General features: G+C 41.1%; 1 protein-coding gene across 11 annotated transcripts in view; it reads right to left on the bottom strand.

Annotated features, from left to right (window-relative positions):
- DLGAP1 (DLG associated protein 1) overlaps positions 1 to 26648 on the bottom strand; it is a 1198325-nt gene that overhangs the window by 4848 nt on the left and 1166829 nt on the right. For all 11 annotated transcript variants that reach the window (XM_043967216.1, XM_043967207.1, XM_043967191.1 and 8 more), the window contains one exon: positions 9699 to 9790. In XM_043967216.1, coding sequence (XP_043823151.1) covers positions 9699 to 9790 — 92 coding nt within the window. The remainder of the gene's footprint in view (positions 1 to 9698; positions 9791 to 26648) is intronic.

Here is a 26648-nt window from a genome sequence, read left to right as displayed (position 1 = left end):
AGAAAATTCTCCAGAGGAATCCCTTGTAATGGTGAACATAGATAACAGTTGAATGGGTAGAGAAGTTGCATGGATAGGTTTTGATCAGCACTGTTGGAGAATGCAACCCACAGACCATAAGAGTATATAAACAGATATATAATTAGATAACCAGATGTTAGTGAGTGGGTATTCCAGGAAAGTGGTCTAAGGTTTGGTGAAAATCAGAATATCTTTTTGAAGTATATGAGTTTAATATACCAGATCAATCAAAGGTAAGATATGCTCCAAGACCTAATGTTGCCTTTAGCTCCTTATAAACTGCTGCCTGTGATATAGGCAGGTTAAGTAAACAGAGAGGACTGGAAGAGAGAGCACGGACATATGCCAGGTGCTCTTTTTAGGACCATTTACTCATTCCAGCCCCTGGATATAAAGCAAAACCTTACATCTGGTGGCAACCTGATAGGCAGGAGTGAGTCTGTATTTATCAACCTCAACCCCAGTGCTCAATGACACTCAGTGCCAATTCTAGAAGTGCTAGGCAGGTGAACAACTGTACAACAGGCTTGCAGGAAAGAATTTGATCCCCTCCCTCCCTCCATCACTAGTATAGGGTTGGCTTTGAGAATGTATATACATACTAGCTCTATCTGCAAATGTCTTTTTAAAATCATGTGTGTGTGTGTGTGTGTGTGTGTGTGTGTGTGTGAGAGAGAGAGAGAGAGAGAGAGAGAGAGAGAGAGAGAGATAGGATTCACCTCCTCCAGCAATATGTCCACTCATTGGACAAGGAGCTCACATTTAGAGTACCAACAGTCAAATTAAAGTTTATTGACAGTCTAAAAATTGTGTGATTCTTTGCATACTCTACACTTTGCATACTCTACACTCTATACACTTTGCTATCAACTCTGAAAAAGCAGAAAGGGATTGTAAAGAACTGAGAGGTCCTTTAAAATAAATTTTGTTCCCTGAGTGGTCATGGCCAAAAAAAAAAAAAAGTAGCCAACCTACTGGCGATGTGCCTGCCTAAATACCTGGGTTGGACAATGAAAAATAGACTCAGTTTGTTACAGGGACCATTCTTAAATTATGTTCTTCATGAAATCAAAGCTATCTATTGCCATATGAAAAAATGCTCTGAATCACCATTCATCAGAGAAATGAAAATTAAAACAACTCTGAGGTACCATTTCATACCTGTCAGATTGGCTAATATGACAAAAAAGGAAAATAATAAGTGTTGGAGAAGCTGTGGAAAAATTGGAACACTAATGCATTGTTGGTGGAGCTATGAACTGATCCAACCATTCTGGACAGCAATTTGGAACTATGCCCAAAGGGCTATGGGACTGTTTATACCCTTTGACCCAGTGGTACCACTGCTATGTCTGTATCCCAAAGAGATCATAGAAAAGGGAAAAAGACCCACATGTACAAAAATATTTATAGCAGCTCTCTTTGGGGTGGCAAAGAATTGGAAATCAAGGGAATGCCCATCAACAGGGGAATGGCTAAACAAGTTGTGGTATATGAATGTAATGGAATACTATTGTGTTGTAAGAAACAATGAGCAAGCAGATTTCAGAGAAACCTGGAAGGACTTACATGAACTGATGCTGAGTGAGATGAGCAGAACCAGGAGAACATTGTACACAGACAGTATCAACAACATTGTGTGTTGATCAACTGTGATAGACTTGACTCTTCTCAGCAATACAATGGTCCAAGATAGTTCCAAAGGACTCATGATGGAAAATGCTCTCCAAATCCAGAGAAAAGGAACTGTGGAATCTGGATGCAGATTGAACCATACTATTTCTACTTTTTTTATTTTTCTTTTTTGAGGTTTTTCCCTTTTGCTCTGATTCTTCTTTCACAACATGACCAATGCAGAAATATGTTTAATGTGATTGTACATATATAATCTATATCAGATTGCTTGCTGTCTTAGGGAGGGGAGATGGAAGGGAGAGGGGGAGAAAAATTTTAAACTAGAAATCTTACAAAAACAAATGTTGAGAACTATTTCCACGTGTAACTAGAAAATAATAAAATACTTTTATGATAAAATATTATTTTCTTCACAGCATAACTAAACAGCACTTACATTCTACTAGTATAGGCTTTAAGAACCATGGGGCACTTCCAAACCATTATAAGGCATCAGGGGAAGTCCTGTGTAGAACTCTTGGAAGCATATGGCCAAGAAATGAACAGGATGGGCAGGCATGAATGGATGGAGATCTTTATTGTTGGAAAGGAACTCTCAAAGTTGTAAGATCATAGAGCCATTGGAGGGAGTGAATGTGTGTGTGTGTGTGTGTGTGTGTGTGTGTAACCTCCAAGTACCACATAGTATTGTTATTGACATTTTCCATATCATGGAGTTAAATGTAAATATATATTCTAAACTTTGCAAATATATTTCAAATTCTCTGAATGCTCAGCATGATAAAAATCCCATCTAACTACAAGTGAGTTCAGGTAGTAAAAATTTGTTCTTCAGTAAATATTGAGTTTAAGAATTAAGACTTATAAAAAGTATTTGCCAAATCTGGTTCAGAGATGGCTGATGACTTTTAAGTAGGTATCTCTATCACTTCACATTAATGGACCACATCATACTGAGGAAATAGATACTAAATAGTTCCTATTTTGGAGATCAGCAAAATCTTCTATGCAGGGGCCTCAAACCTTGGCTACATACAATATCTGCAGTCTTCTTATGGTATAGCATATAACCCTCTGCTCCTTTGTTCAGATTAATAGAACAGAAGCCTTTGGGAAGACAAATAAGGATAGAGATGATCATAATATAATAATTTTAGAGAAGGTTCCAACTGCATGGGTAGAAGTTCCTCACTTCATTCAATATAGGAACTGTTCCCTATACCAATGAAATCACAGATCTGGAAAAAAATACAATGTGGATGAGTATTAGAAACACATACAGTGAGTGATACTAGAAATGGCGACTCTTTTTCTAGACCAAGCATTGGCAAACTACAGCTTATAGGCCATATCTGGCCTGCCACCTGTCTCTCTATGGCCCATAAGCTAAGAATGTTTTTTTAAAAATATTTTGATATACCATAAAACTTTATTTAAAAAAAAAACATTCTTAGCTCACAGGCAGTCAAATTGTAGTTTGCTCACCTCTATCTGGACCTCTACCACCACCATTTGCTCTTGCCTTTGCTTTAGTGGTTCCCGAAAGCCTGTGCACCAGTATAACACAAAGAGATTATCCCTCGGTCACCAAAAGGGTTAGGTATATATCTTATTCCTACCTCCCTACCCCCAAATATCTTGTAAAGTACCTTGGAGGAAGCTTTCATAGATGAGAAAACTGATACCAAAAAAAGTATGTTGGCAACTTGACTATAGTAATTGAGTTAGGATGTTACTTAATGAAATAAAATCCCTTATTCCAACTTATATTTTGAAATTGAGGGTGGGGAAGGGGAAGAGGAAGGAGAAATTGATTTCTGTGGGGAAAAGGAATTTTTATAGGCAATTCTCAATTTTTCAAGATCTTAGTCTGTGTTTTTAGAAGTATAAAGAACTATATAAATGAAAAGTATTACTATTATTATTCTCCTCCTCAAGATATGAGCTCAGAGAAGGACAAAAGATTTTCTCTTTCCTGGGACCCAGATTTGACCCACTTTATAATCAACAAATATTATGTGCAAGCCCCAGTGCACGTAACTAAGTACTGGGCAGTATACCAGGAAATGAGGGTCTCAACCCTCAAGGAACATGTAGTCTACTGGAGCGAGAGAGATGGAATATATTACAGATAAAGTGGAGGAAAGGAAAGATCAAGAAAAATTGCTCTGTGAAAGTCTGAGAAGGGAGAGAATACTTAAAACAAGAAAGAACAGGGTAGACTAAATGAAAAACTTCACAAGACCTTGGGCTACAAGAAGAGCCATAGAGTCCAGGAATAAGGAGGTGGTGATTGTTTTTATGTACTCTGGCCCGGTCAGACACTCTCTGGAGCATCATGTTCAGTTCTAGACATCACAGATTAAGGACATTGATAGACTCAAGAACATCCAGAGGAGGGAAAGGGAACTTTAATCCATTTCCTATGAAGTTTGGCTGTAGGAACCAGGGATGTGGCCTAAAGAAAAGAAGACTGGGGGGGGGGGAGCAGCATAATTATCTTCAAGTATTTGAAGAACTGATATGTGGAGGAGGGCCTATGAATGTATCCTGCTGGCTCCAGAAAACAGAACCAGAGCAAAGGGTAGAAACTGCAAAGAGACAAATTGAAGGGTGACACTAGACTTTTCCTAATAATTGGAGCTGTCCAAAAATGAAATGTGCTACCTCAAGAGGCAGTCAGTTTTCAAACCCAACCTCAGACACTTGACACTTACTAGCTGGGCTAGTAAGTGACCCTGGGCAAGTCACTTAACCCTCATTGCCCTACAAAGAAGAAGAACAAAAAGAGGCAGTCAGTTTCCCTTGCTAGAAGTGTTCAAACAGAGGCTTGGATGACCAGTGGGTATTCTTTTTCTGACCTCGACAGCCATTGAGGCCTCCTCTAATTTCAAAATTCTGTATTTCTTGTGAAATAGGGCTTCCTGTGTTATTTCCAACAGTGTTGATTTAAATAAACTCATGATAACACTTTGTCAGACTCTTCAAAATTCATAGGATTGTAGATTTAAAGCTGAAGGAGGCCTTAGAATACGATCCTAGCCCAACTCCCTCATTTTTACCAATCAGGGAACTAAGGCTCAAAGACATTAAATGACTTACTCAAAGTCACATTGGAGCAAGTGGCAGGGCTGAGAATTCATTTATCTTTTGCCATTTATATAGTGAAGTGGATCAAGCACTGGGCCTGGAGTCAGAAAGATCCAAGTTCAAATCCAGCCACAGAGACTTTTTAAAAAATTTTTTATTATTTTTAGTGAGGCAATTGGGGTTAAGTGACTTGCCCAGGGTCACAGAGCTAGTAAGTGTTAGGTGTCTGAGGCTGGATTTGAACTCAGGTACTCCTGAATCCAGGACTGGTGCTCTATCCACTGCACCACCTAGCTGCCCCCACAGAGACTTTTACTAGCTCTGTGACCCTAGGCAAGTCACAACCTCTGTCTCAGTTTCCTCCTCTGGAAAATGGGGATAATAATAGCACCCACTTCTCAGAGTGGTTGTGAGGATCAAATGAAGTAATATTTGTAAGAGTTTAGTATAGTGCCTGACACATAGTGGATTATCCATAAATGTTAGCTATTATTATTACTTATTACTTTGATGGCCCTTGAACTAAGTCCTGAAGGAAGAGAAGAATTCTGGAAGATGAAGATTAAGAAGGACTGGCTTCGGGGGGCAGCTAGGTGGCGCAGTGGATAGAGCACCGGCCCTGGATTCAGGAGTACCTGAGTTCAAATCCGACCTCAGACACTTAACACTTACTAGCTGTGTGACCCTGGGCAAGTCACTTAACCCCAATTGCCTCACTAAAAAAAAAGGACTGGCTTCTGGGCATACAAGAATAGGGTGGACAAATGTATAGACAGCAGGAGGTGGCAGATCAAGTGTAGGAATAGTTAGTAGTTCAGCTTGACAAGAATGCCGTACTCTGCCCTGGTCAGACTACAAATGGAGGACGGTGTTCAATATTGCCACATTTTAGGAAGCACAATGACAAACTGAAGCATATTCAGAGAAGGGTAAACAGAATTGTTAAGGGACTCGAGACCATGCCATCCAGGGCACTGAAGAAACTGAATGTAGTTAGCCTGAAAATGAGAAGAGTTGGAAGGATGGGGTGGCATTCTTCAAGTGGTAGGGCTAGAAGAAAGATTAGCTATTCTGGTTGGCCCTTGGAAGCAGAAGTACAAGTGAAGTGTTGAAGATAAAGAGAGAAAGATTTGTGCTTGATGTCAAGAAAAACTTCCTAATAATTAAGAGCATTCCCAAATCAGAATGAACTGTTTGGTCTTAAGAGAAGGCTAAGATGAGCAAACATGAGTTAGACTAGGTGGTCTCTCAACTCTGTGATTCTGAGATTTTGCATAAGGATGAATAAAGAGACAAAAGACTAAGAAAATACATGGGAGCCTTATTGAAGGCTCCAATGAGAGGGCTAGGGATAATGAACTTTATCCCATCTGTCATAGTGAGCCACTGAAGGTTTTTGAGGAGAGGAATGGCAAAATGAGACCTGCGCCTTAAGGAAGATTATTTTGGCAGCTGTGTGACTGACAAGGAGCAAAGATGAAGGCAAGGAGAACAGTTAGGACACAACTACAATAATCTAGGATAGAGAGGTTGAGGTACTCAGGTTGATGGCGGTAACATGTGGAAAGGTGCTAAGTGGGAGAGACTTTGTAGTGGTAGAGCCAATAGGACTTTGCAACTGATTAGCTATGGTGGAGAGGATGTGGATGTGAAGATGGAGTTCTGAAGATGGAGTTCTGAACATGGATCACTGGATTTATCAAAAGAGGTTAGGAAACTAGGAGGAGACAGGTTAGTGAACTTATACTCTCTTTTGTAAATCTTGAGTTTGATGTACTACTCGGTGGGCCAAAAGTAACGAAGGAGTTTCAATATTTAATAACTCCTTTATTTTGGGTTTTTAATTTATAATATCATAGCCCCATGTACAATATATAAATATAGGAAATGAATTTATATTACATGTGAAAAATCAAATCTCATAAATGATGAAAAAGAAAGGAAAAATAATTTTCAAAAAGTTATTAAAACATCATGACTTTTGGTTCACCCTATAGTAGGAAAATGGAAATGTTCCACAGTCAGTTGGACATTCAAGCCTGGTGTACAGAGGAGAGATTAGAGTTGTATACACAGAAAGAGGTTAATGCAGCTTTTCTGTCTAATACAAAAATCTGAAGGTCATGACAAGGAGACGACATGTGGGGCCCAGGTAAGCTAACTGAGCAAACAAACAAGCCCCCTTTATTACTGTTTTTTGTTTTGTTTTGTTTTAATTCCTGCTTATCTCCCTCTTGTTGCCTGCCACTCTTGGCCAGGTGATTGGTACTTGCAATCCCTACTAAAATGGACAAAGGAGAGGAAAAAAGAGTAAAAACTCAGTCTTTTACCTAACAGGAAGATCACCAAAGATGTCCCACCAACCCTCAAATATTTTCCCTACCAGCCCATGTCCAGTCATCTGAAAGTCCTAGCATTAGCAGCCTTCTTTAAGAGATAATTTAAAAATTCTAATTCAGTAGGGTTATATATTAACAAACTCCCTTACTAGTAGAGACTTGTTTCAACCCATTACTCTTTATTGTGGAAAAGCTCAAAAGAGGATCCCCCCTTTCTTCCTCCCAAAGAGACAAGGAGCAGAGAAGTTTTGCCTGGGATCTCAGGGAAGAAAGATGGATAGCTCCCTTCAGAAGTGAGAGATGATGCCTTTTAAAAGGAGCCAGGCAAGGGGCAGCTAGGTGGCTCAGTGGATAGAGCACTGACCCTGGAGTCAGGAGGACCTGAGTTCAAATCTGGCCTCAGACACTTAATACTTACTAGCTGTGTGACCCTGGGCAAGTCACTTAACCCCAATTGCCTCGCTAAAAAAAAAAAGGAGCCAGGCATGCTAAGAAGGGATGGACAAATACAAACTCTCCCCTATTTACAGTTTTGCCCTGATCAAAATCTTGTTAGCTGTTTTGGTAACCCAATTAGCAGTTTGGGGGAAAGTTTGGCATGGGAGGGTGAAACTCTTTGCTAAAATGGTCACTGGGCAGATTTCAATAATCCATATTTTCCTCATTAACAGATAATAGTGCTGGCTGTGTAATATTAATTTTCTTCTTTTCTCTACATATTGTCTTTGTATCTAGCTTGTCCAGCTTTTCAGAACTGTCCAAATAAATTTGGCGAAGTTATTCTTCTGTGAATTTGCGTGTAGAAAAAGAAAAAAATTATCTACTATTTCTATAGACAACACTTTGGGGTAAGCATATTGTTATTTTATTACTATTATACCAGTAAAGAATGGACTACGTGTCTACCTAACTTCTCATGGTCTCAGGCAGTATGATAGAGAAAGCAGGGAGAGGATTTCAACATGGCAGTTAGCACAAGCAGGAGAAAAGCCCTAGAAGACCCTTCAGAGAGCTAGTGGTATCTTCCCAGGGTTTTTATTCTCTCTCTCTCTCTCTCTCTCTCTCTCTCTCTCTCTCTCTCTCTCTCTCTCTCTCTTTTTTTTTGTGGGGCAATGAGGGTTAAGTGACTTGCCCAGGGTCACACAGCTAGTAAGTGTCAAGTGTCTGAGTTCGAATTTGAACTCAGTTTTTCCTGAATCTAGGGCCGATTCTTTATCCACTGCGCCACCTAGCTGCCCCGTTTTGATAGAGGTGGGTCATTATACATTGACCAAAGCTAATTGGTTGGCATCATTTAATTCCATTGGTCAACATGATTAAAATGAACATTAAAATGAACTCTACAGATGATATCAGGGAAAAGTATGCCAAAGATCTTCACTTAAGTTGCTTAAGGCTAAGTCCATTATCTAGGTGTGGTTTGATCCCATCAGTCCTAGAGGAAAGAATTTATATCCATTTCTTTTGTTCCCTTGGGTTTGTCTCAGATCCAGGAGAACTGGACATCCTAAAGTGGGGAAGGGGGAGATAGGACTGAAAAACTGATCTCTAGGTCCCCCCAAGAAATCCATTATTAATAATTATTTTCTTACAGATTCTAGGATGACAGTGCATATTATCTAGGTCACCACAAGCAGATCATTTAACATCTGTCTCCCAGGTAATTCTCCATGGTGTAAGTTATAGATGAATTCCTGAGCTGCCTTGGTGGAGGGAGCTTCTTCTCTGATGAAATCACAGGTCTGGGCCCACCCTTCCCATTTCTATTTTACAAATGGGGAAACTGCGGTGCTGAGTGGTTACATGACTCACCTTTGATCATAGCTAGTAAGGTCAGAAGCAGGATGCAAAGCTAAGTTGAGAGTTTGTTCCATTACACCATTTCCTTAAGGATAGATGTGAGGCAGCACTTTACCTTGCTTTTTTGGGCCAAAACTTTGGCCCATTCAAGTGGTTCAAGGGAATATTTATATCGTATAACCAATCTCTGATCTCTGGAATGTACCAAATAGCACATGGACATTGGGGTAACCCTCAATCTCTCTCTTTTTTCTTTTCTTCTTCTTTTTTTTTGCTGGGAAATGTGGGTTAAGTGACTTGCCCAGGGTCACACAGCTAGGAAGTGTCAAGTGTCTGAGGCCGAATTTGAACTCAGGTCCTTCCAAATCCAGGGCCAGTGCTTTATCCACTGCACCACCTAGCTGCCCCCAGCCTCAATGTCTCTAAAGGAGTCACTTTTTTAAACAAGGGGAGAAAAGGAATGGCTTTGTGTGAAGTGGGCAAAACTGTGAATGAGCTGTGTCCCCATCACTCCTTTCTAGGCTTCCCTGACTCCTTTTAGTCCCATCATTCTCCTCGCCAGGGGCCGGTCCATTTTCTCTTATACTTGAAATACTCCAATGACAGAGAATCAGAGCAGTTGAACAAAAGCCAGGCCAACGGAAAATCTTTAGTAACAAAAGGCAAGAAGTAAGGATCAGCACAAAATTCTTTATGTAGGAGACTTCAGAAATGAACTTCAACTCAATCTCAAGGCAGAAGGATCTTGATTCAGCACTGAATCTCTCCCCAACAGTGCTAGCCCTGCAATAATGACAAGGGAGTATTACATACCAGGTTTTCTTCACACAGTTCTCTAAACTGGTAGAATTTCTGGGCCATGAGAAGCTGGGCACTGCCTACTGCGGTCCGGATTTTCCCTAGGACTGAAAAGAAAGTAAACATACAATGATCATTATAGGTTAGGCTTCACAGCAAAGATTTAGTTTGGTGCACCAAAGAGGAAGTTATGCTGTGAACGACAGGAGGAAAATTCAATTTACATACTCTCTTGCTCTCTCTTTCTCTTACACACACACACACACACACACACACTCACATGTCCCCATCCCCACAATACAACGGAGTACTGCTGTTTGGTTTCAGTTACAAAGATACTCCTTGTTTTGATGCTAAAGAAAGCATGGGAAAGATATAGGAAAAACATGTTTGTTTCTTGAAGGAAAAGAGCTTTTCCATCCTTAAGGTTAGCAAAAGATGGAACCAGTAGCAGATTTTGGGTTTGTTTTTGTTTCGTTTAAATATGAGCCTGGATCTGAAGTGTTTATTACTGGATCTAACAAAATTTTGCTGGGACAACAAAAATAGCATCGGCTGAGAGAAAGTGTCTCTTCCCACTCATCAGACCCCCCCTCCTTGTCCTTCAGGCTATTTCCAAGCCTCAGACAGCAGTATTGTCAGGAAAGAACATGTGAGAAGCTTTCCTAAATGCCCTATGCTATCAACCCCTCACTCTAACCCCAAGCACACACTAGTTCTGTTGTTAATATGAGATGTCTGCTTTCCTGGGTACTAGGTGGAAGATATTCCACTTAGTCTTTCATGCTGTCCCAAAGGAGACCCTCTCAACAGTGTCAGTTGGTCAAGAAGCATTTATTAAGTTCAAGCTAAAGTCATGCTCAGGCATCGGGAGGAGCCGGGCTGAGTGAGGGTCTCCTGGTATGGTTCACATTGTTTCAGAGGCTCTGGCCACCATGGGGTGTACTGTGGAGCAGCTGCCTCTGCTGGAGTCCAGCCACTAGGCCATTCAGAACACTTCCCAACTGCCAGGAAGGAAGGGAAAAAGCCACAGGGCTTCCTCCCTCCCAGCCCAAACAGAAAACTTTAAAAATGAAGAAAGATGGGGTGAAAAAGGGAACATGTTAGAATAATTTGAGAAGTCACCCCTAATTTGAAGCGTTCTTGGGGGAGTTTTTACCTGAGAATTGAAGACAAGTTTTATGAATTGATAATGATGGGAGTTGGGGTGCAGGGTTACCTTTTTCTTTAGGATATACTATAATGATGTGCCTATTGTCATCACCTCCAAACGGGTCTCCAGTTTCTATTACCCTCACTAATTCTTCCTTCACACTGCTCTGATTACATTATCCCCCTCCTCACAAACTCTGAATGCCTCCCCATTACCTACTGAATAAATTACAAACCTTTTTGTCCTGGCTCTCAAGGACCACCATAAATTTTGTTCCAACTTGCTGCTTTAGCCTTATCACATGCTGCTCCTTTTCACACACTGTTAATATCCACCCACCCCTGTCTTCTCCATCCTCTCCAGGCCCCATCTTTATGCTTTTGCCCATTCTCTGATGTAGCTATGTGGCTCGGTGGATAGAGTGCTGAGCCTGGAGCCAGGAAGACCCGAGTTCAAATCCGACCCTAGACATTAGCTGTGTGACCCTGGACCAGTCATTTCACCTCTGTTTACTTCAGTAAAATGGGGGTAATAATGGCATCTATCTCTCAGGGTTGTTGTAATATTTTTAAAGCACTCAGTACAGTGCCTGGTACATTGTAGATGTTCTTCATAAATACTTTTCCCTTTCCCTTCTGTTCTACATTCTGGAATGTTTTGCCTCTTCAATATCTACCTGTTGAAGTCCCTGTCTTCCTTCAAGGTCCAAGTTAGATATCTACTCCCCTACAAAGCCTTCCCTTCTTCTCTCACTCACCTGCTCTCTGCCCCTCCCCCCCAAGCTTGCCTCTTCTACAAATTCCTCATAGCATTTTGTGGGGACCTCTCCTTTGCACCTGTCATATTTTTCCTTGTAATTTGTACACATGTCTTTTCTCTCCAGAAGATGAAAAAGTTTTTGAGAACACAGTCTATTTTATATCTGTCTTTATGTTCCTTGGGCCAAACACACAGTAAGTACTTAACAAGTGTTTTGAATAACAGAATTCAATGTAAGGAAAAGATAAACTCCCTCATCCAGGGTCTGAGGTGACTGATAAACTCAGTCTTTTTTCTTTCTTTCTTTCTTTCTTTTTTCCTGTTCTGAACATGGTTGATAGGCCAGAGACCAGAAAGTGGACTTTGGTGCCAGGGGAATGCCCAAGTGATGGCAGCTGGTCATTGCTTACCTCAGCCTGAGAGATGAACCCCAAGTCCCTAAATTCTGAATGTCTGGACACTGGAGAGGTAGTGGTAGAGGAATCATGACCTCCAGGGAATGGGGAGAAACATGGCCCAAGTGGTAGAACATGGATGAGGCTCCCTGAATTCTAGCTTTCTAGTGAACTATTGAGAATTCCTGAGTCCCAGCTTCCTGAATATGTGAAGGGGTAAGGATCCTGCACAGTGTGATTCCTCCAAATCCAGGATTCTAGCAAGCAAAGAACAGTGCCAACCTTGTACTTGATTCAGTAGCAATGTCATGTTGGGAAGTCTTGGGACCTAGCCTTGTAGAGAGAGAAGAATACTTGGGCAGTATCAATGTCTTTGAAAGAGAAGAGAACTAATGCCACCCCCAAAGCTGAAGGGGCAACAATAGAAGATAAACCAAGATATGGGAGAACAAAAGATTTGAATTTTGCCATCTGCTATTAGCATGTTATTTGGACAGTGCAGGTCTTCTGAACGAGTCCACAAACCCTTAAAGTAGCACCATAAAGCTGGATGTCACTGTGGGTTTCTAAGAAAGAAGTGGGACTCACCAGAATAACTTTCTAACAAAACCAAGTGGATCTGCACCCCGCTCCTGAGGTCTAAACTCTGAAGGTAGTACCATAAGATGAAATGGCAGTATGAGTTTCTGAGATGGAAACTGGCTAGCTGGATTGTCAAAGGTTGCCTTGCTTATAATCCCAAGGCAGTTTCCCTACCAAAGGGATCCTCTGAAGAGGTAGAATTATATTGATTAGTTATGGGATACTGGGAGATCTTTATTGTTTTCTGCATTTCCACGGAAGTGGAATAAAGGCTGTCAATATATATTCTCAGTATATGTTCCTTGAAAGCTTTGTATGGGTTCTGGGGACCCTTTTACCCACATTTGAGAAGGCCTATTCATAAATCATATTCAAGCTAGATTCTGAGATTTTTCAGTGGCAAACCTGGGGTAGGGAGTAACACAAGCCAAAAAATTATTATTATTTGGAGGGCTGATCTCCAAGATCAAACTCTGATCTGTCCTCAGCCACAGCCTGAGAATCTAAGCCATGGGTTACATGTAAAAAGGGGATAATCATTTTTGTGCTACCTATATCACAGGATTATTGTGAGCAAAATGCTTTGTAAACCATTGAAGACAGGCCTTGGGGTCAGAAATTCCTGGGATTAAATCCTACCTCAGACACTTACTGGCCACATGACCATGGGCAAGTCCCTTAACCTCTCTGGGCCCAAATGTTCTCTCATCTGTAAAATAAGGGGAAGCTAGGTGGTACAGGGGATAGAATGCTAGGCTTGGAGTCAGGAAAACCTGAGTTCAAAAGGGTCTCAGATAATTGCTAGCTATGTGACTCTGGGCAAGTCACTTCACCCCATTTGCCTCAGTTTTCTCATCTGTAAAGTAAACCAGAGAAGGAAATGGGCAAACCTTGGCAAATCTTCACCAAGAAAACCCCAAACAGGAGGCAGACATGACTGAAACAACTGAACAACAACAACAAAATAAGGGGGTAGGACTCTATAACTTCTAAGGCTCCTTCTAGCTGTGTCTGTGATCCCTCGACTATCAGTAATGAGACTCAAGAAGTTAAAAGAATCTCCTCTGAAGGTTTTCTCTTCCACTGCTCTAGACTAATTTTCCATTGTTCATTTTGCTTCTAGCATGTTTGTCTTCTTCCACTTTAATAGCTATTCAGAAGTCAGAACTGCTCTAGGCCAGCTTGCTTCTGTATTCACTGAGGCCTCTCTGTCTCTCTTTTCCTGAAGCCCAACAGCGGCAGAAATGTTATCTAGGACAGTAAAAATGTGCTTGTTCACAATGGGTGTGCCAGTCACGAGAGCCAGACGTGACTCTGGCCAGAAAAGAAAAAGAAAGGAACTGATTTCAAGTAAGGTGACCGGAGGCCCTCGATTGGCTGAGGTTTCTGATGACCTATACTAGCATCTGGGAAAGTCTCCCAGGCCGGCTTTACTCCAGTGAGCATGGAGCTGTAGACAAACTGTCAGCTCTTTTGCCTTATTTGATGAATTACCATAATGAAACTTAAGCTGGTTACAACCTTGCTTCCAAAATAATTCACAGTGTTTTAATAGTTGCCTTACGGCTCTGAGCGGGGAAACCTGGTGCATTCTCCAGCCCTGCTGATCTGCAAGCCGATCTCCAGCTGGAACAGTTCACACTAAGGGGGACTCCCTGGCAAGGGTTCCTGTACATCCCTTCTGATCATGACTGACAGTGGCTCAATCTGGTTGCTACTGGAGGAATCTCTTCTCATTTTCATTGGGCTTTCTCCTCTTGTTGTCATTTTGATTTCAGATATGGATTGCAGTTGCTGAGCATGTGGAAGTTATACACCTGGGTGCCTTACCTGGGTATGCCTGGGGAGCACACATTTATCTTGCTTCACGACAACCTGGTGAGGTAGAGGGTACATGGCCTCATTTTCCCCATTTTACAGACAAGGAAACTGAGGTTCATGGTCAGAAAGCTAGAAACAGAGTCAGATCTGGGACTTGCATCCACTAAATCACATACCATAATTAGATACTTAAAGCTGTAGGTGAACATTTTGTTAACTTTCAAAACGCACTGAACAATACTGTTCTAGATCTATATTAGGCTATCAAAGGAAGCACTTCTGGACTCCTTTTCCTGTGTTGTTGGCATCTGAGGAGTTGGCCTCCATATACTGTCTTTAACCTTTAAATATTAGGGGAAGGAACCTGTGATTTTTTCAGTTTAGGGAATTCTCAATGAGGGAAACTCCTTCTATCCATACAGACGGGTTCCTTCTATGTGATTTATTAGGTTACAATTTACAGTCTGGGCAAGTGACTTGCTTAAGGGTCACATAGCTAGTATATGTCAAGGACAGGACTCGAATTCTGCCTTTCCAGACTCAAAAGGCCAATTCTTAAGTGTAATAAAAGTGTGAACTGTTGGTATTATTATATATTGTTTTCCTTAACAACAGAGAAATCCTGCAAATTAAGAAAATAGTATTCTCATAGACAAATTGAGGCTCACAAAGGGTCAATGACTTGCTCAGGACCATACAGCTAGTAAAATGTAGTACTCAAATCTAAGCCTTTTAATTCCCCAAACCAGAAAACAAACAGTCAAGTGGGTCTGAAATAATTCTTAGTGTTTGTCCCAGCCTGGATACCAGAGGATTATGTACATGTAGTCAAAGGGACAGTTTAGTTAAATTCACAGTGGCTCTTCACCCAGTTGGCCAGCAGAGAGATGAATTTTGGTGTCACAGCAAGTTTCAGCTCAATTCCTAACTTATGGAAGAGATTGGATCAGTGAAGGGAACACCTACACCCCGGCCCTTACAGAGCTTTTAAATACTGAAAACAATTTTGCAGGGAGTGCCAGTGAGAAATGGAAGCCAGGACATTACGATTGTGACTTGTGCTTAGTGTCTGATCGTTTTTATTCTGGGGTGACAATTCTGCTTATGTTCCCATCACTTATTCACTTAGATTTCATTTTTATAACATCACCCTGGTGTGGGTCCTCATCACATCATACCTAGATTACACCTTTAAGATGAGGATCTGCTTCGGATTTAGACTTTTCCTCTGACATCTCTTTCTAATTAATGCCATTTGATAATCAAGGATGAGACTTTGTAATATCCTAAATGGATTACAAGCTCAATATGAGCCAAATGCGATATGGTAGCTAGAAAAAATGGAATGCAACCTTAGGGAGCATTAAGAGAGGCCTAGTGTTTAGTGCTAGGGCTGTGATAATACTGTTGTACTGTGCCATGGGGTCAGAATACATCCAAAGTACTGTGTTTGGTTCTGCATGCCATGTTTTACAAAGACATGTATAGGGGCAGCTAGATGGCGAAGTGGATAGAGCACCGGCCCTGGAGTCAGGAGTACCTGAGTTCAAATCCGGCCTCAGACACTTAACACTTACTAGCTGTGTGACCCTGGGCAAGTCACTTAACCCCAATTGCCTCACTAAAAACAAAACAAAACAAAACAAAACAAAACAAAACAAAACAAAAAAACGAAGACATGTCTGGGCTAGAGGGATCAGACTCCTAGCCTGCTCTCAAGTGCAGATTGAACCAGATTAAAATGGAAAATGTCTAATTAACTAAATAAAACAACCAAGATGGTGAAGGGCCTTTAGATCATCCCACATAAAGACTGGTTGAAAGCATTGGGGTTGTTTATCCTGGAGAAGGCTGGGTATAGGAGGAGGGGGCACAGAAATGACAGCATTATAGCTGGCTTTAGGTATTTGATGGGACAACATATACAAAAAGCAATAGATTTGTTCAGCCTTTTCCTTACCTTAAACAACAGAACAAGAGGAAATAGAAGTTGTAGAGGAAAAAAGTTAGATTCAAAGTAAGGAAAAACTTCCTCATAATTAGCATTATCCAGAAAGGTCAAAGGGATGCCTTGGGATGTAATAAGTTCCCCCTCACTGGGGGTCTTCAAGCAAAGGCTGGATGACTATTTGTCAGATATGTTCTAGAGGAGATTCTTATTCAGGTACAGGTGGACCCAACAGCCTTTGGAATTTTACCCACAGCAGCCATTAATGCCCAGCTCTAGACCAGTGAGTCTTAAAAGGCCTGCCATTGGCTATAGAGCACCACAACTCCTTGAAAGAATTCGGTACTCTACTGCAGGTAATGGGATTTACTTGTTTGAGGGAAGAGGAAATAGGAGGAGAATAGTAGGGACAGAAATAGTTCTGGGGGAGGATACAGAGGGCATTGGGTTTGGTGTCAAAAGATTTAAAATCTAGTTCTGTCACTTATTAACTATGTGATCCTGTCAAGTCATTTAAGAGCTTTGTGACTCAGTTTTCTCATCTGTAAAATGGGCTAATAAGAACCTTCCCTGACTACTTCTTAGGGCTATATAACACATTGTAAAACCTAAAGCTCTCTATAAAGGTCACCTCTGAGACCGAATCCACAGCAAAGGGTTGCATAAAGTTTGATGCTACGTTGGATAAAGGTAATGGAAAACTCCATATTCTTTTGTTACTCAGCTGACTTTTGATGCCAGGAAACCTTAGAACTTTAAAAATGTTATTTACACATGCATAAGTATAATTTAAAATCTATGTCTTACCATATGTTGGATGGGGAAATAAGAAGCAATGGTTCCCTGACTTGAGTTCTGATTCACTGGGTGACTGACCTTTAAAAATATCAGGCCTCCAGTTTCTGGCCTCTGAAATTGGTAATTACATTTCTCTCCAACACATAAAACCTATAACCCAATGTAAAGTAGTATTTGAAGGTATATTTACAAAAGCCTTCCCTAAAAATAATTGCAACTAATATGATAATATCACTTGTAGACGTTGAAGGAGTAGAGAAATTTTGCAAAGAACTTAATAAGACCCTCCAAATTAAATCAACATATCCTTTGAGAGGCAACCAAGGCAAGGTGAATAGAGAGTGAGCCTCTGAATCAAGAAGACCTGGCTTCAAGTCCATCTCTGACACATGCTGAGTCTGTGACCCTGGACAAGTCACTTAACTCCCTAGTGCCCAGGCAACTCTCAGATTATGTTACAGAGCAGGTACTGACTTGAATTGGCAAAAAGGTCTCCACACTGGGAGTTCCCATCATCAATAAAATCACAAATCAAGTCCTCTTTTCCCCCCCACCAAAAAACAAACAAAAAACCCCCCAACAACATACACACACTTTGATACTTGACTTCTGTGTAAAGGAAGGAAAATAAAAAAAATCAGGGAAGCTAGGTGGCGCAGTGGATAGAGCACTGGCCTTGGATTCAGGAGGACATGAGTTCAAATCCGGCCTCAGACACTTGACACTTACTAGCTGTGTGACCCTGCGCAAGTCACTTAACCCCAATTGCCTTACCCCCCCCCAAAAAAATCAGATAGTAAATATGGTTTAATAGTAAGGAAGGGGAGAGGCCAAAGACTTATATATCATGAAGAAACCTCACACCTATATAGCATGAATACTCTCTTCAAGAAATGAATTGGAAGGTGCTAGACATGGCGAACACCAAGAATTACACAAACAAAAAAGAGATTATATTTTAACAGATAGTAAAAGACTTGTTAACATCAGGGAAGTCATTCCTGTATCAGCTGTCTTTGTAAAAAAGAAAAGGAAGTGGAATTACAAAGAGCCAGTGTGGTTTAATTAAGAACAACAGGTCACACCAGACTAACCTTATTTCCTTTTCTTTCTTTCTTTCTTTTTTTTTTTTGGACAGGATTTCTACACTGATAGATAAGGAGCATCTTGTAGATGTATTCTCCCTAGATTCTAGCAAAGCATTTGATAAAGTGTTATTCTTGTGGAAAAGGCAGAGAAATGTGTGCTTGATGATAATATAGTTAGATGGATTTGGAACTGGTTGGATGGCCTGATTCAAAAAGAAGTCATTCATTTCTTGCCCATGTCTTTCCTGACAATGGTCTCTCCAGTTCTCTCTTCTCCTGACCCCTCCTTCTCAGTCTCCTGTGCTGAATCAGCATCTGTGGCACACTCCCCTGTGCATGAATATTTCCCAAGACTTCCATCCTGGCCCACTTCTCTCTACACTCTCTCTTGGTGATCTCATGGCTCTGACAGACCAAACGACTGATCAAACATCATCTCTATGCAGAGATCTCTATCCTAGAAGACAAAGTCTTGCCTTGCAAACTGCCTCTTAGAAATGTTGGATTGTATGTCCTTCAGCAAATCTGACATGTCCAAAACAGAATTCATTATCTTTCCCCAAAAACCTGTCGCATTTTCAAACCCCCTATTTCTGTCAATAGCACCACCATCCTCCAGTCATGCAGGCTCACAACCTCAGAATCATCCTCGATTCTTTATCCTCCTTTAACCTCCACTTCTCATCAGCTTCCAAGGCTATCAATTCTAGCTCCACGTCAATTATCATATCCCTTTTCTTCTCTCCACTTATGTGGCCAATGCTCAAGTTTACACCCTCAACTCTTCTTGCCAGGACTACTGCCAGGATCTAACTGCTCTCCCTGCCATCAATCTCCACCCTTCTTTAATCCACCCTCCACCACACAGCTGCCAAATTTATATTCTTCAAGCACTTGTGTGAATTTGTTAACTTCTCTGTTCAACAAGGTTTGCTGGCTACCTTAGATTCTGGAAGGAAAATTTACAGAGTCATCTCTTTGGAATTTAAAGCCCTTTAATGTTTGGCTACCATCTGTCTTTCCAGAATGATTTCACATTATTCCCTCTTTATACTCTCTACATTCTCAGCAAAATGCACAAGTTATCTCCCATGCCTTCAGTCTTCTTCTTACTTGCTTTTGTCTCTTGGCATCCTCAGCTTCATTAAAGCATCAGTTCAAGGGCTGGCTACTGCACAAGGCCCTTCCTTACCACACTCTGCCCTATTCCCAACACTGTTAGTGTTCGCTACCAAGTCCTGAAATTATTTTTATTTTAATTTGTAATATCTTATCTGTATGCATGTTTTTTCTCTTTGTATTCTTAGCACCTAACATATAAAAAGGATAGCTTAGTACACAAAAAACAAATCTGCACTGCCTAGTACATCAGGTCAAATCTAATGAGATGAAGTGAAACAGATAAATGTAAAGTCTTACATTTGACTTAAGAAATCAACATCATAAGTACAAGGTTGGGGAATGTTATCAACAAATCAAAAATCAATAAACATCACAGGTGCTTCAGTGGATAGAGCACCAGTCCTGGAGTCATTAAGGTTCATCTCCCTGAGTTCAAATACAGTTTCACATACTTGCTAGCTCTGTGACCCTAGGCAAGTCACTTACCCCTATTTGCCTGAGTTTCTTCAACTGTGAAATGAACTGGAGAAGGAAATGGCAAACCACTCTAGTATCTTTGCCAAGAAAACCCCAAAAGGATCACAAAAAGTCAGATTATGACTGAAAAATGACCAAACAACTATTCTGCTATTCTGCCTGTTTTTCAACCCCACAGAACAAGATGTCCTTCCCAGGTTAAGCTCATCATCTCTGATCTCATTACCATGCTGCTAACTTAAGCCTTGACTGACATCAACTCCCTCAGCCTCCTTTCCCTTCTGATTGAAGGGCTGGAGGGTGAAATACCAAACTCCTCCCAATGCCTTCCTTTCTAGAGGGCAGAAACTGGACTTTTGAACTCACTCCATTCTGCATCTGCTGCTTTGTCTGGTTTCAACTCCATGGGACACGATATCCCTATATTGGGTTCTCCCTGGTGTCCTCCCCTCTCCATGTTTTCCTGCCTCCTTTTGTGTGTTGTTTCCTACCATTAAATTGTGAACTCCCTGAAGGCAGGGACTGTCTTTCTTTTTTATTAACTATATCTCTAGCACTTAGTACAGTTCCTAGCACATAGTTGTTGCTGTTTGTCCTTCATACTCAGACAGCCAATGATATCACAGTGCTGGGGTCAAAGGACTGTGTGTTTGACTGTGGCTCATCAATTCAATATGAATTCAGAAGGCTGTACCACAGGTTGGGCACAAATCATCTATATGTACATTTGGGGTGTCTCTAGATTTGTGCATTTCATATTTCCTTTGAGCTGCTGTGATTCTGCTTTGCTCATAGAGCATAGAGCCTTCTTTAACATAGACATACCATGCTGGGTGCTCCTGTCTCAGCATCTCCCATGTCTCACAATCAATACTGAAGTTCTTCAGAGAGACCTTGAGAGTGTCCTTGTATCATTTCTTCTGACCTCCATATGAGTGCTTGCCTTATGAGAGTTCTCTGTCAAATAGTCTGTTAGCCAAACTTATGTTTGGTATTTGGGTCACATGACCAGCCCATTGGAGTTGCATTCTCTGCAATAGAGTTTGAATGCTTGGCAGTTCAGCTCAAGAAAAAAACCTCAGTGTCAGGTACCTTATCTTGCTAGGTGATCTTTAGAATCTTCCTAATACAATTTGAATGGAAGCGGTTCAGTTTCTTGGCATGGCACTGGTAGACTGTCCAGGTTTCACAGGCATACAACAATGAGGTAAGCAAAATGGCTCTGTAGACCTTCAGTGTGGTATGCAGCCTAATACCTCTTCTCTCCCACACTTTCTTTTGGAGCCTTCCAAATGCTGAGCTAGTTCTGGCAATGCATGCATCAACCTCATCATCTATGTGGATGGACATCCCTGGAAAGTATACTGCCAAGTTAAGTGAATTTATCCACAGCATTCAAAATTTCTCATTAGCTGTCACCCATGGTTTCACATATGGATGACATGGTGCTGCTGGTGGAGAACCTGTTTTCTTGGTGTTGTCAGGTCAAAATTAGCACAAGTGGCAAAGAATTGATCCATACTCTGTTGCATCTTATCCTCAAAGGCTGCATCAATACACAATCATCTGTGAACAGAAAGTTGTGCACCAACTTTCCTTTCACATTAGTCTTGGCTTGTAGACTTTTCAAGTTAATTTACCCTCATTGCGGTAAACTGACCTTTATACTGTCTTTGTCCTCATTAAAGATATCTGACAACATCGAGGAAAACATTATGCTAAAAAGCATGGGAGCAAGCACACAGCCCTGCTTCACTCCATTGGTAACTAGGAAAGCTTGAGAGCATCATCCATTATCCAGAACCCATGCAGGCATGCCATCATGAAACAGGCATACAGTACTAATGAACTTCTCTAGGCAACCAAATTTTGCCATGATCTTCCGCAAGCCCAAATGACTGACAGTATCAAAGGTCTTGGTTGACAAATGTTGTGGATAGACCTTTGTTCTATTCCTGGCATTTCTCCTGGAATTGTCAGGCAGCAAACACCATATCAACCATTCCTCTGCCCTTTCTGAAGCCACACTGGCTCTCAGGTAGATGACCAGAAATTAAGGAGGACTATAGCAAGATTCTTGCCAGCAGTGACTAAGAGAGAGACCCTCCTGTGATGATCACAGTTCAACCTGTTACCTTTTCCTTTATAGAGATGGACAATGGAGGCATCTATGATCCCCCCAGGGGTGGGGGAAGTAGGGGGAGGCCTCCTCTTGTCATATAACCTGGAAGATTTCAGTCAGATTCTATAATAACAGTAGACTCCTTGCCTTATAGATCTCTTTTAGGATGGGATTAGCACCAGGAATTTTTCCACATGAGAGGAGCCTAATAGTATTAAATATCTCTTCTTCAGTTGGAAGTTCAGCTACTACTACTGAAGACTTATGCATCTCATGACCTTCTCATCACCAACACTGTCTTCCATTTGCTGAAATGCAACAAAACATCATGGATACACCCTTGCAGCAAACATTGGCATCTAATAGACTATGTCATTGGAGAGACAAGGAGGATGTGAGAGTGAAGAAAGAGATGTGTGGCAGAGAGTGATGGACCAATTATAGACTTATCCTCTCCAAGCTAAACATTCTCATTCAACAAAATTGGTGGCTCCAAGGCAAGAGAACTGTTAGGAGACTCGATATCGACAGATTAAAGCATTTCTCTGTGGGTAAACAGTTTATTGATGACCTGTAGGGAAAGCTAAGTCCATACACGGTTAGCAAGATTGAAGCAGAAAAGCAGTGGGCAGCTTTCAGAGGCTTGGTATACAGCATGGCATTCACTCATCTGGGACAGAACACTCACAAACATCGGGATTGGACTGATGAAAATTATGAGGAAATTCAGAAGCTGCTAAACAAAAATGAGAACTCCACAGGGTTTACCAGCAGAACAGTTCTTCTGTCCCTAAGAAGGCAGTGTTTAACTCCATCAAAAGTACAGTGCAGGGGGGCAGCTAGGTGGCACAGTGGATAAAGCACCGGCCCTGGATTCAGGAGGACCTGAGTTCAAATCCGGCCTCAGACACTTGACCCTTACTAGCTGTGTGACCCTGGGCATGTCACTTAACCCCCATTGCCCCACCAAAAAAAAAAAAAAGTACAGTGCAAGCAAAGCTTAAAGAGATGCTGGATTATTGGCTCAGTAAAAAGGCAAATAAGATTTGGTTTTACATCAATAACAACAGCCCAAAGAGCGTTTATGATGCCCTGAAGACTATAAGACCAAAGACCTCTGGTGCTTCTCAACTACTCAATGCTGATGGAGCCACACTGGTCAATGACAAGTGATCCTGGAGAGATGGGCTGAATACTGCCATAGTGTTCTCAACAGATTGTCATCAACCAACCCTGAAGCAAATGACTATACCTTAGGTTGAGGTCAATTGTCTCTAGCTGGCACATAGTAGACCCATCATAAATGTTTATCAGATTGTTTATTGGATTGGATTAGGAAACTGAGGGTCAGAAAGGTGAAGGGACTTACCTAGAGGTAGACAAGTACACACACACACACACACACAACCATACACAGAATAAGTAGATTACAAATCTGAAACCATATCCTTTGACTCCAGACCCAGTACTCATTCTGCTTGGGTTATTTATGTGGTACATAGTCATTTGTTACTTTTTTTTTTCCAGGGCAATGAGGGTTAAGTGACTTGCCCAGGGTCACACAGCTAGTAAGTGTCAAGTGTCTGAGGCTGGATTTGAACTCAGGTACTCCTGAATCCAGGGCCGCTGCTGTACCACTGAGCCATCTAGCTGCCCCCTCATTTATCACTTCTTTGTCCTGGTTTGAAAAGTAATTCATCACAGCTTTAGTTCAACTGGTTCTGGGGCATTTGTAATCTGCTGTGAGCCACACACATGATCAAGCCTCATCCAATACAAGGTCTAAGTAGAAAAAAGGTACATCTGTTTCATTCCTGACCAAGAGTCATTAGGTTACACCTAACAAGCAGTCTTGTATTTGTTTTTAAACAGAACTCAAACTGTTACTTGAAAAAAGAAAACAATTCCCAAGTAGATATCTTCTTTAATTTTAACTAGATCTTTCACAGGACTAAAACCTAGAGAATAATTAAAAAAAAAAAGAACAAGCTTTCATGTAGTTGGATAATGTAATATTTTTTTCATATTATTCTTTCATATCCCACAAGGATTCTTCTAGTTGGTAAATGATGTGTTCCATCTTATAATTAAATTAGCTTTATTTTGGTACCAGCCACTTAATTTTTTCTATTCATAAAGCTAAAATATCATATAAACAAATAGTAAGTTTTTGAGCTTTTAAAGATAGTTGATATAGGGGCATCTAAGTGGTGCAGTGGATAGAGCACCGGCCCTGGATTCAGGAGGACCTGAGTTCAAATCCAGCCTCAGACACTTAACAATTACTAGCTGTATGACCCTGGGCAGGTCACTTAACCCCAATTGCCTCACCAAAAAAAAAAAAAAGATAGGTGATATCATAAAATTATAGCTCAAAAGCTATCAAAGGCTCAAAGGTCATCTAGTCTAAACCCCCACTCTACAGATGAGGAAGTAGAGGCCATGGAGATGAAATAATAATAATAATAATAATGTCACACAGGCATAATAAGTGGAAGTGGAATTTGAACTCCAGAATCTTTTGAATTGAGAACCTATGATTTATAGTTTTTTACTGTACCAAATGAAAACGGGGCTCAGTTTTACTTGGTTATAACTTCAAAGTGTGTTATAGACCTGAGAGAGCTGATATGTCTGAAGCCAGCAGCAACTGTATTCCCCCAAAGTAGTTATTATTGAACAGTCCATCAACAAGTAGTTGCTGAATGTTGGCTATGCACCCAGTGTTGAACTGGGCAAACATCCTAGGAGGCTGAATCTAAAGAAACTTTCCCCAGCATTCCTTTTACCCTGGTGCCCACTTCAGTTGACTTCAAACTCTTGTGTTCATGAATTCTACATTTCTCTCTGGGCAATAATTGTGTTGGGGGTGAGGGATAGGGCTACTTTAAAACTTGGATTCAAGATGGGATGAGACTGATAGTGAAAAAAGCCCAGAATACTTTCTGAATCTGCATCCAGGAACACAGAAATGTCTACAGTGGATGGCTCACAAGATCCCAGAGGGCAGAGCTACTCTCCCCATTCCTACTCTATCCCACCCCCGCCCCTAAATGTGAAAGCTGTAGGGACACTCTGGGCTGGAGCTCAAACAAGACTGGATGGGCAGCTCCTTGGTGATCCTGCTGATATAAAGTCACAAGAATAGCCGTGCAAAACTTCCGTAACCAAACCTGAAACCAGGCAAACCCTATTTCAGGTTCCATTACCAGCCCCACATATGCTGCCAAGTCTCACAAAGCTTCTGGGGGACCTGGGGCCAAGTTTCACTAACTTGGATGTGATTACCAAGTAAAATTAAGGTGGAATTAATCTGCCTCCTGCACACGCTCCAGTTTTATCAGCCAATAGCTTCAGATAAAGCTTGAAAATTCCATATGATAAGTTGTCCACAATTCAGGAGGCAAAGCTAGATTTCTAAGTATGGCATACTGGTATTTCATCCTGATGCTAGTGAAACCCTAGCCTATGTTTTTTTATACACGACAGTAGACTGCATTCCTAGTTGGAAACATTCAATCCCATCTGGTAGCTTCATTCCCAGTTAGATAATACCACACGTATCTATGTAACATACAGGCCACTGTCAAATTGCACTGAGCCATCTCCCTGAGACAGCTGTTTCACACAAGGGCTGCATTGTCTGAGCAAAGCTTGTATCATTTTACCTCAAATGCTGAGGGAACAAGCATTCTGTCAGCTGCCTTGGCTTGGAGGAAGTTTCACTCTCTACAAATTTGCATTATTTTGTTATCAAGCCCCAAACACACTATCGGCTGTGTGAGCTGAAGGCTCCAGAGGAACACCGGAATCCTTGCTCTGTTCCTATCGGGTAGATAAGAATTGACTGGACTCTCGCAAACCTTAAACAAATGACAATAATGACCATTTCTTTAAAAAAAAAATTATTCTCCCCTGAAAGCTTTTGTTTTCAGCTTTTCCCGTTTATTGAATCCAATACTTTGGCTTCAGGTAAAGTAGGAAACAGTGTCTTGGCCCGCAATGTCAGACACAAAGTCCTGCTCAGGAAGCAGCTGTCAGAATCAGGAATCTCCGATGACATCACACACAAAAGAAGGGGAAAACTGAGCTATATTTTTAAAGAGGGATTGGCCCTTTTTCCTCCTTTAGGATTCAGCTAGAGAGGAGACCAGAGCTTGGCCTCAGGGTACACACGGTACTTGTATAGAGTTTAGCACCTGGTTAGCAAAAATAATTAGTTAAAACAGGATGCAATCCCCCCAGTTCATTCCTCACATCTCACCCTACATCTGTGGCCTTGGGTCACTATTTACTTCTCCCCACCCAACCCTCCCTATGATTTTTCACAATTTTCTCTTCAATCTAGGGAACAGTTCGCCCAGGTCAGACAAATTCTGAGTTAAAACTCTGACTTTGAGATTGAGAAAAGTTGTTATCATTGTGGGGGAAAATGTGTCACATGCAAGACATCAGTTTGTGGCGAATAAAGTAGTTATTTTTTTTCCAACTTTACTACTTGTTATAAAATAGAGATAATCCTAGAAGGTTTTCTGAAGCACCAAGGTGCACGCAGTTCTGATTGTGATTTCAACTCTATGAAGGTACATGTGGATTTTCTATTGGCTTTTCCACAACAGCATTAAGGTCTAGACCACCAGCCACATTTTGCACTCAGGGTCTCCATTCACCTCAATTTATTCTGAAATATTTTAGACATG

This window comes from Dromiciops gliroides, chromosome 1, assembly GCF_019393635.1.
Source record: "Dromiciops gliroides isolate mDroGli1 chromosome 1, mDroGli1.pri, whole genome shotgun sequence".
Taxonomy (NCBI): Eukaryota; Metazoa; Chordata; class Mammalia; order Microbiotheria; family Microbiotheriidae; genus Dromiciops; species Dromiciops gliroides.
This window is presented reverse-complemented; position numbering and strand designations above follow the sequence as displayed.